Below are 10,883 nucleotides of genomic sequence, written 5' to 3' on the forward strand. Positions count from 1 at the left end.
GCTGATGCCTAAACGGCAACACTACAACATACGATCACACCTATAATAGAGAAGAGAGACAGTGGAATGTGAGTGAGTGAGTGAGTGAGTGAGTGAGTGAGTGATGTCATGGCCTCATGCAACCTTGTGTGTGTGTGTGTGTGTGTGTGTGTGTGTGTGTGTGTGTGTGTGTGTGTGTGTGTGTGTGTGTGTGTGTGTGTGTGTGTGTGTGTGTGTGTGTGTGTGTGTGTGTGTGTGTGTGTGTGTGTGTGTGTGTGTGTGTGTGTGTGTGTGTGTGTGTGTGTGTGTGTGTGCGTGCGTGCGTGCGTGCGTGCGTGCGTGCGTGCGTGCGTGCGTGCGTGCGTGCGTGTGTGTACGCAGTATATTATTGTTGAACATTGTAACATTTTTACAGCCAGCTGACAGACAAGTCAAAATGTTATTGTCAAACCTAACATTTAACAGGCAAGCTGGGACTGAAACTCATTCTTGCAATATGGAATTGGTTTATCGACAGTAGAAAAACACATGGTTTCAATTGGATGCTACAAATGCTATAGGGTTTGTAGTTTTGTTCCGGGTCATCCATCGACAACGGTCCTCCATCTTCTCATTCCTGGGTCACGGTCAAGGTCAAGGTAAACTTTATTGCCCACAAGGGAAATTTGGCTTGGGCTTCCACCCCTGCAGCCCCACAAATATACAAAAAACATACAGTGCAATAGAAATACATAACAAGAGAACACTACACAAATGCACGAATAGTGAGATTCATCTAGCCTTTTACAATCAGTCCTATTTCAAAGCATCATTTAACAGTTTAATTGAGTTTTTAAATCTATTTAAGCCACACTTGGGTACCCTGTACCTTCTACCAGAGGGCATTAAAACGGGGGGTGCTGGGCGGAGCTGGACTGACCACCCAGCTTCTCTCCAGGACAGCCTGCTGCAGCAGCCACTTCCTCTTCCGCCCTCATGCACAGCTCCTGGAGGAAGTTAGCCGTCTCCTTCACCAAGTCACTCTCGTCATCTGACAGGGAGCAGAGAATGACAGAGCCACTGCTTTTACTTAACACTAGATGGCACTCTGAACCAGGGGTTCTGAAACATTTTCATGTCAAAGACCCCGGTTTGGCCACGGACCCCCATCTGAAAGGATTTTGTGCCAGGGACACCCATAAAAAAAGATTTGTGTCAAAATATTCCAAAATTATTCCAAAATCTTCAAAGTTTTCAAGATTTTCCCAAACATAAAAAAAAAAACAGCAAAGTAGTTAAGGTGGTTAAAGTGACTTTGATGCCATATTAACACATTTTGCTGGGGACTCAGATTCAGTTGAGTCTAGATATACTAATTCATTTCAAATCCAAATCTGATGTTTTCAGAACATACACCTCAGCAGATTCAATCTTTTATTGTGCTGTGTAAATGGAAGAAAAAAAACATCATAGAACCTCTAAGGGTCCCCACTCCCCAGATTGAGAACGGTACATCAAAGTTGGGGTGCAACATTTAATCAAACTAATCAATTTAATCGATTAGCTGATTTAAAAGCTTGTAGATTGGCTATTTTTAAGTATAAAATAGGGCTTAAGTGGTTAATCGGACTAATCGATTTAGTCAATTATTATTAAAAAAATCCATTCACATTTTTTGCGTTGATTTATTGACACAATATATAATAAAATATTTATTAAATAAACAGGCTACTCAATTATTCGATTCATCGAAAAAGCATATAGAATATTCAAGAAAATCAAGAAAATCATGGATAGTTGCAGCACTAGAGCAGAAAGATGGAAGAGATAACATGATGAGCACCTTTAAGTTCTTTCAATCTCGGGGTGTCCTTCTCTGGGCTCTCACTCTGCTGAAGTGACCTGCAAATCTTTCTATGGGTGAACCAGTGGAGCCTCTGACAGCTCAAGCTACAGTATGTCATCTTCAAGACAAAAGCAAACAAAGGGTTAAAAACAATTATTATTTATAAAACAGATTTTGGATTTCTTAATGTGCATTTTTGTATCAACTGTCGACAGACTTTATGAGACATTGTCTTACTGTTTGGCAGAGGGAGCATCTCTTATCTGCACCTCTCTCCCCACATGTGGCACAGTAGTCCGCATCCACGAAGGCCATCTGGCCTGTCAGGGCTTGGGTTAACGCGGAAACAGCATTCGGATCAGCGCCCTGGAAAACAAGAGTGGAATTGTCTCATGGGTTCTGACGTGTCGAGACCAACTGGTGCTACAGCATATTAAAAGAAATCTAAATAATCTAGGTAGTTTTTCCAGATTGGAAAATGCCATATATAATAAGCATATAACACTAAATAATAAGCAATGGATTTTCCATACTGGCCCAAAATAATGGGGAAAAAAATATTTAAAAAAATGTAGATCCTTGAATGCAGAAAAATATTTAGAGTTCTTACAATGCAGCCTGAGGAAGAAGTTTAGTTAGAAATGTGTTGCGTGTACTGTATGTCGAAAGCATTTTAGTGTTCCTTGCTGTTAAGGTGCTTTTTGTACATATTTTTCTGCATTCAAGGAGCTTCCTTTTTCTAGATTTTTGTCCTTTTTAAAAGCCCCACATCTATATTCACTCCTATACTGTGTGAGGCAGTCTATGCTACATTTAATCGGAAGGTTATTACATTGTACAAAGTACACTTACCATTTCCACTGGTGCAACACTTTTCATCAGCTTTTCAAGAACAGTGCCCTCACAGTACGGAAACTTCTTGATACAGTCCCTGATAAACTTCTCCTGGTACTGTGGATATCCATCACTGTCCCTCCCCCTTAGCAGACTATGACATTAGGCAAATAATCAATTACAATTTAAACAAGCAGTATGTACAAACATCATTGCACTTATAGGATAAAATGCCATTCAACAAAAAATGTGAATTTAGGCATTTCGCAGGTGTTGTGAGCTTGTAGGTCGCCTATTTTCGACGTGCGACACCGTCGTGCGATGAAGTATGAATTGGGCTTTATCCAGAGAGCGGTTTATAAATTGTAAGATTGAAGTAAGAGTCCCTAGTCTACCAGCAACACGGTAAGCGGTCAAGTAAATAGAGTGTAAAGACAAGCTCTCAACACGTTGCAACGCATCGCAACTCTGTGTTGTGTTGTAATCTTGTAGATCTGCTATTTTCGCCGAATGTTTGCCCCAGAATAGGGATGATAGAGTTCAAGTAGCATCTCGGTCAACAAGTAAACAACAAACATGAGTGCGTTTGATGGAAGCCAACCTGTAGACAAGTGCGTCCAGTTGTTCGTCGTGATCATGAAGGTACTCCAGGCATTTGTGCAGAACACAGCTGATGTAGTGCATCTTCATGGCGAGCACCTCCTTCATGTCCTGCTGCTGCACACACTGCTCACAGAGACTGTCCATGACGCCGCAACACTTCTCCAGAGCCACCTCCTCCATCAGCACAGGGCTCTCCTTCACTAGCATCACCATCTGACACAGCAGCAGTAGGGCCCACACACCATGCAAAAAAAGATACAAAGATATTCATTAACCACTTCATCAGAGTCAAACTAAATGAAAAACAGGGTTATATAAGTGGGGGTTATATAAGTGGGGGTCCTGGGACCCCCAGGGGTCCTTGAGGAGGTTCCAGGGGGTAAACACAAATCTTGTATGGGGGCCTCTGGCACAAAATATTTTCAGATGGGGGTCTGTGGCCAAATACATTTCAGTTTGGGGGTCTATGATATGAAAAAAGTTATTACGCTTATCTTGTGTTACTCAAAGCCTGTTCACAGAGAAATTATTACATTACATTCTATTACCTACTGTTCCTAGGGAGAGAATCACTCTCCCACCCTGTACCCTGAAGAAAGCCTGTTTGATGTCAAACTAAGGAAACGTAAAATGCTTTTCAAAACAATTATTTGAATTATGATGCTATTGTTTATACATGTCAGTCCCAAGTTGAAAGTAAATGAACATGCTAACAACACAAACCCTATACATGTATACTGTACTTTGTTGTAGAACAAATTGTGACCATAGCTTATCCACAAGCTCAGTCATTCTCTCATGTAGATCTGCTATTTCTGCAATTTTGGAAAAGTTTGACAATTTTGTCATTTCTTTGAGAGAAAAAAAACCTATACTTGTTTAGCCTATAGGCCTACTGACATGCCCACAATAGGGACACCACATTGAAAGTTGTTAATGCTGGTTCAGGCAAGGGGACTAAGGGAGGAGAGCGTAACCCTGTTATCACATACGGTGTCCTGCATTCACTTCTAGACAGATATATTTAGAAGTGGAGGGGTGCCACTGTGATTGCTGCATGCATGTGCACCTGGTGGAATTCAAAGGGCACTAGGCTATCTAAGGCCTACTTTGAACTGACTGTGCTTATACAGTATAGTGTAGCACTCCATTTATATCACACTATCATTTTCAATGAGCCAGAATACACCCAGCTTCATTTACCATATGAAAGGGTTCATAGAAGTTGTTTTGCTTTATCATTAATTTGAACAACACAACATGATCTCAGGAAGAGAATATACAGCGGGCAGCTATACCTAGCGGGCAGTTGTCTCAGTTTACACTCTAATGATAAAAGCAAATTCCCACAGATATATTGTAATAAAATGTGTTGAGTAACTACTCGCTAAGGCTGTGTTCACACTAGATGCCTTTTAAAACAATTATATAAATAGGCATCGCCTTTTTACTTTAAACCCCATGAGAAATGACCAAAAGACAACCACATAGCACCCATTTTTAGAAGGCGTTGATCAGAGCACTTTTTCTGGTCAGAAAGCTTTTAAAAAGCTGATGTGAATATACCTTAAGGGTGTTGATTTGTTAAAGGAACTATTAATGCAACTTGCCACTTGCCTCTCTTTCCACCAAGGAAAGAGTGACAGATATCTGTTAAGAATATTTATAGCAAAAAGCTATGTGTGGAACATATGAATGGGATTATATACATGTAGTATCTTCATTTGATTATATATTATGATATAATCATAATAAAACTATAACGGTGTGGCTTCCCTGTGGATCTCTTAAAATACAATTATGGTTAGTTTTAACACCTTTGAACACCTTGGTAATCGCGTACTCTTCCCCCGCCCCCACCCCTCCTTTCTCTGTAAATATACCTTTTGTACTGTTCACAAACTTGTTAATAAAGTAATCAATCAATCAATCAATCAATCTGAGATCATATTGATGATGTCATATTGATGGTGTCACTCTTGCCCAAATATGGTGGAGCTGAGATTCACAAATTGTGAAAAATATAACAAAGAAAGAAATCTGGTGCTGATCGGTCGAGTGGTTTGTGAGACTAACTATATGGTACAGACACACACGGACAGACAGATTACTAGACTACTAGCCTGCTAGGTGCCACGCGGTAAAAATACATTTGGAATTGTTTTGCCAACAACAGGCCCCACCTTGACAGGATTGAGGTTGGTGGTCATAATAATCTTATAAAGGGGTTCTGCCAGTTTGGAAGGCAGCTTGGGTTCAGTCTCAAGACCCTGGGGTCTCGTGTAATGGTCCAGCCTCGCCCGGGAGAAGTAGTTGTTGATCAAAGTGACACAGTCATGCTGGCCTAGAAGAATCAAGGTAAAAGTCACAAGACAGTAGTCTAGATGTAGGGAAATGGGATACGGTGTCATTGTTGATATTGTGAAAACTTGTGTGGAGTGACAGGGGTGCAATGGTGAACATTCAGAGTTGACATTAGTCTGACTACACGGAGGTATGTCTTCGATATTTGTCTTCTTAGCTGTTACAACATAGGCCTATTGTTTGTTTTTGATTTTTTTTTACTTGAGCACGTATTGACATCAATGGAGCTGGAGGTTTTAACACTTGAACCCTAGCACTCTGTATATTCTACAAGCTCACAATGAGATCTGCTATTTCTGGCAAAGTGATTTGGTGTATAAGAAAACAAGAGTAGACCAAGTACAGAGCCAATTTAGGTCAGATTCACTAAGTATAGAGGGTTTAAGTGGTTAAAAAAAAACACCATCCTTACCCACAAAAGCTGCCATCTGAGCAGCTGTGCGACCCACAGAGTTCACCAGGTCTGTCTCTGCTCCCGCATCCAGCAGCATGGTGGTAATGTCACTCTTTCCTGTGGGGGTTAAAATCAAATATCAATATATAATCAAATATATTGTCACTGTCAGGCAGAAATCCTGTCTGTCTTCCAGCGGATCCAGTGTAGTTATTATTTTGTCACTTGTTAATACTTTTCATTGGTTAAATATTTATAAAAACCCACAGACATACTTCTTATACTTACCCCCCCCAAAAAAAGGTAAATTAGTCCATCTACCATCTAACAATGTGTCACATGGCAACGCGTTGTGAGCTTGTAGATCGTAATAGGCTATTTTCACTACTTTTGGGAGACACTCTTGTACAGTATGACAAAGTAGGGCATTCATTTATGTAAAAACAAAAACTATTAATGGCAGCAACGATATGCAAAATTACATAATTGGGCCTACTCAGCAAACAGAGATTCTGAGAGATGTTGCTGTGGTCAGGTAACGTGTTATTATGGTAAAAAAAGATCTTGACACATGGGCTGCATTTTGCTGATACCGATGTCTGCAAAAAAAGTCAATTATTGGCCGATATATCGGCCAGACTGATATATCAGTCAGGCTCTAATTCACACTCATTCACCCCTGGGAGTTGCCCAGTATAAACACAGCCTTCTATTGTTGGCCACGGTTCAGATCTACTGGAGCATTTAGTGGTCAGAAGCTTTGTTCAAGGACACCTTGACAATAGTTGTGGGAGGGGACAGTGTAACTCCTTTCTGTCTGCAAACAGACATAACCACATGAACCCTAGCATCCCTATTCTGGGGTAAACATTCTGTGATGGGATTTGGTGTAGACAGAAAAAAGGAGGGGGGCTAGTCTAGACCCCCATGGGACCCCGATTAATTAATTGCATAGAGCCGTTAAATGCCTTTTTTTCAACACAAGGTATTTGCATTTGCTGACTATTAAGATAAAGCTTGGGATAAACGAACAAAGTGAAGAGAGAAAGGGGAATATGTTATTTTGGATCATGTGCTACAGATACTATTTCAATATTTTCCTGTCTTTGTGTACAGTGGTTACTAGGCAAATTTCAGTTAGGTTCGGGCCACTATGCGGCCCTCACACCTATTTCGTACTGCTGGTCCGACCGATTATGTCTGAGTCATAGTGTCGGGGCTTTGTCAGAGAATCCGTTGTACCCGTCTGTCTGTGTCGCTTTTGTGTCCATATATGCAGATCTCTGTATCTGTCTGTCTACCTGTGTCAATTTTATGCCCATATTATGGAGATCTCTGTATCTGTCAGTCCTTGTTCATTTTATGGCCATATATGGAGATCCCTGATGTCATCAGTATATGCCCATATATTGGTATGCCCATATTGGTTGGATCGGTGGATCGGCGGCTCTGGACAACTGCATTTCCCAACCACTTGACAGCAGGCACCGCACTCCCTTGAGTCCTTGCCGATGTGCGCGTCGAGTTTGAAGTCGGTCGGTCCCATATGTGCACATGACCATATATGAGCATAGCGGTCGGGTTTGTTTACAGTTATGTTTGAGTCATAGATATGCCTATATATATGGGCGTATCGGGTTTGTTTATGGTTATGTGTGAATCATAGTGATGTGGCCGTGGTCCTGTCTATATATGGGCGTATGGGGTTTGTTTATGGTTATGTCTTTAGTCATAGTGACATGCCTATATATGGGTGTATCGGGTTTGTTTATGCTTATGTCTGGGTCATAGTGATGTGACCTTTTATGGACCACAATGGAAATCCTTTTAGCATAACCGTTGACCGTACTATCTGTACTGTGACCAATCCTGAAGTATTCAAGCATTCAGTCAATAAAGTTTTCAATCAATCTATCAAACTTCATTCAAATTAGTGTAAAAATTGTCACATTTGGGCCCATATTTACACTCTGAGGAGGAAATGAACACTGAATATTTGACTGTAGTAGGCATACCCACCTGACAAAGCAGCAAACATGAGGGCGGTGTATCCATATTCATGCTGGTTACAGTTGACATTGGCTCCATGTTGAAGCAGCAGGCCACACATGTCTGCCTCACCCTTACACGCTGCATGCATCAACGGTGTCATGCCATGCTGGATGTAGGAAAGAGAGGCAATTGATCCATGAGGATCATTTGTTTCATACTGTATGCACATTAACCACAGGAACCCTAACATCCCTATTCTGGGCACATTTGTCAAAAACACCTAAGTTGGCAAAATGGCAACGAGTTCTATGCTTTGTAGATCGGATATTTTTGCTGACGGGATTTGGTGTGGAGGAAAAAAGGAGGGGAACAACATGTATATAGACCCTGGGGGGACCCCGGTCAACGAAGAACGTAAGGTTTACATAAGTAGATAAAGCAGACAAACAGCTAAGCCAAATGTGAGATATAACCAAAGCACACACACACACACACACACACACACACACACACACACACACACACACACACACACACACACACACACACACACACACACACCTGATTTTGACAGACTGGGAACACTTATGGACCATGGCATGTGCAGGAGTCTGAGTGTTACATCTAGTGGCATGATGCTATTATCTATACCTTGAAGGGCTGTCACCTCCGTATGTCTCAGAAACAATAAAGAACATATGCTTTCTATAGCCGTTGCTCTGAACATGTCAACATCATCACAATATATAGCTTTTTTTGGATCCTTCCCAGAATAGAATTGGGCCAAAGATGTAACCACCTATACTTAGTTGACTGGATTCCCCCTGGGCTTTGTATTAGGCCCTCTCCTGTTTTGTCTCTACACTTAAATATCTTTGCTGAAAATGGCCAATCTACAAGCTCACAATGTGCCGTGTTCTGACACGTTGTGAACTTGTAGATCTGCTATTTTTGCTGAATGTTCGCCCCCAGAATAGGGACGATAGGGTTGTCTGAAACTCTTTATTGGGAATAAGAGGTTTAATCTAATAAAAACGATTTTTAGACTTGTCAAAGTCTGATATAAACATAAAACAGTCTTCATACCTCATCCAAACAGTTTACTTGCAAATCTGTGCTTGTAAGCAACATGGCTGCCTCCTGCAAATCATCTACAAATAAACAGAATCAAAGTCAAGAACATTCAGAGGACATCATTCTTCTCCAAAAGGTTCAGGTTGGATTTGGGATTTAGCACGGGTTCTCAACCTTTTCTGGGGGCCCACTTGAAATTAAATCTCTTAATATATACAGTGTGTTATAAATATAAATAAAATAATCTTAGAGTTTTGCCAGTTATTTAGGGGCCTTCTTGCAATATCCTCACGGCCCATAGTCTGGGAATCGCTGGGGTGTTGAGTCAAGAATTGGCAAGACATGAAAAGAGATTTTCTACAAGAATGCCGCAGATGCTCTTATCTGTTGTTGGCCTTCTAGAGTACCTAACATCACACGAATAAACAGCATAATCATCCGAGTGGCTGTGAAATATTCAGATGTTTTGTCTAAACTGGAACACACGGATACACTACACAAGTTAATGCTAAATAAATTATTGATAACATTGTTTTAATTATTCTTGTTCAAATCACTCTAAATAAAGCTAAACCACCCATTCTTTTAATGTTGAGGTGCTTTACCTAAATTGTAGCCATATTGTTTAGTCAAGTGACATTTTTTGTATATTTTATAGAAAGTAAACTGAATATGATTAACATTAAGACAATTATCATAGATTTTTTTGCATTACTTGTTAGTTATTACCAATTGTTACTGATAATTAAACTAATAAAAATGTGTGTGTGTGTGTGTGTGTGTGTGTGTGTGTGTGTGTGTGTGTGTGTGTGTGTGTGTGTACATATATATATATATATATATATATATATATATATATATATATATATATATATATATATATATATATATATATATATATATATATATGCCTGATTAAATTATGTTTTTCTAGAAATCTGACGGAATTGACAAATTCTTTACAAAACATCTTTACGAAAAAAAATATGTTTCAACAAAGATAATAATAGTACATTCTTACACCTATGTTATCAATACACGTGTTTTTTTAGAAAGGAAACCAGACCAAAACATTGCATAAATCATATGTAATTCATATAGAATATATTTTGATCAAAATTTAGTGTGTTATAAGTAATAATTTGAAATGTTTTGGCAGGATATGTCCCAAATGTTGGAATGGGTTAGGGGTTCTCATTTCAGGTCTTAGAATATTTTAAATATCATCTAGCCTACAAAGAAAGAAAAAGCATATAATTGTCCATATCAGTTGGATATTTGATATTGTAATGGTTGACATTTTTACTATCAATTAATTTAAAATAAAATTATACCTGCAGCTATAGCTTGTAGAAGCTTCCGATCAGACGCAGATAGATCTCCCTTCTTTGACACAGCCATTGTCTGTGTATCAGATGTTTGACTCATGTCTTTTATTTGAGGAGGTGACAATAGTTTGAATGGTATAAAGGACTGATGAAGTTTGAGGACTTCTGCAGTTATTTGGAAAGCTAGTATGAACCTTGATCCGCCCCCTAAAGGATCCGCCCCCTTTCTGTGGTCTGCATCCAGACAACCCATCTCACTGGGAGAGATGAACCATCGTTGGAACATACCATTATCAAGACGACAGGGAGGGGGGTTATTGGTGTACTCCAACAATGAAAAAACTGATCACAATAACCATACACTATTGAGCATACCGATTGATTACGTTGGACAAGCATGTAGTATATTAGTTTTAAATACATTGTGGTGTAATGTTTTCTTGGGTGTTAAGGTACACTTTTAAAGAATGTCAGACCCCCTCCATACTAG

The 10,883-nt window shown here is 39.8% G+C and overlaps 1 protein-coding gene across 1 annotated transcript; it reads right to left on the bottom strand.

The window, feature by feature from the left end:
* Positions 1-863: 863 nt before the first annotated feature.
* On the bottom strand, positions 864-10,517 carry LOC308095562 (ankyrin repeat and MYND domain-containing protein 2-like; the record flags this gene model as incomplete). The annotated part of the gene is made up of 10 exons (XM_080442617.1): positions 10,400-10,517; positions 9,078-9,142; positions 8,019-8,157; positions 6,018-6,116; positions 5,425-5,585; positions 3,240-3,454; positions 2,657-2,792; positions 2,042-2,170; positions 1,802-1,922; positions 864-1,009 (listed from the first exon to the last, which is right to left on the bottom strand). Exons 1-10 carry the CDS (start codon positions 10,491-10,493, stop codon positions 864-866), a joined length of 1,305 nt encoding a protein of 434 aa, XP_080298743.1. The 5' UTR covers positions 10,494-10,517.
* Positions 10,518-10,883: the final 366 nt, after the last annotated feature.

This window comes from Gymnoscopelus braueri, assembly GCF_963280865.1.
Source record: "Gymnoscopelus braueri genome assembly, chromosome: 11".
NCBI lineage: Eukaryota > Metazoa > Chordata > Actinopteri > Myctophiformes > Myctophidae > Gymnoscopelus > Gymnoscopelus braueri.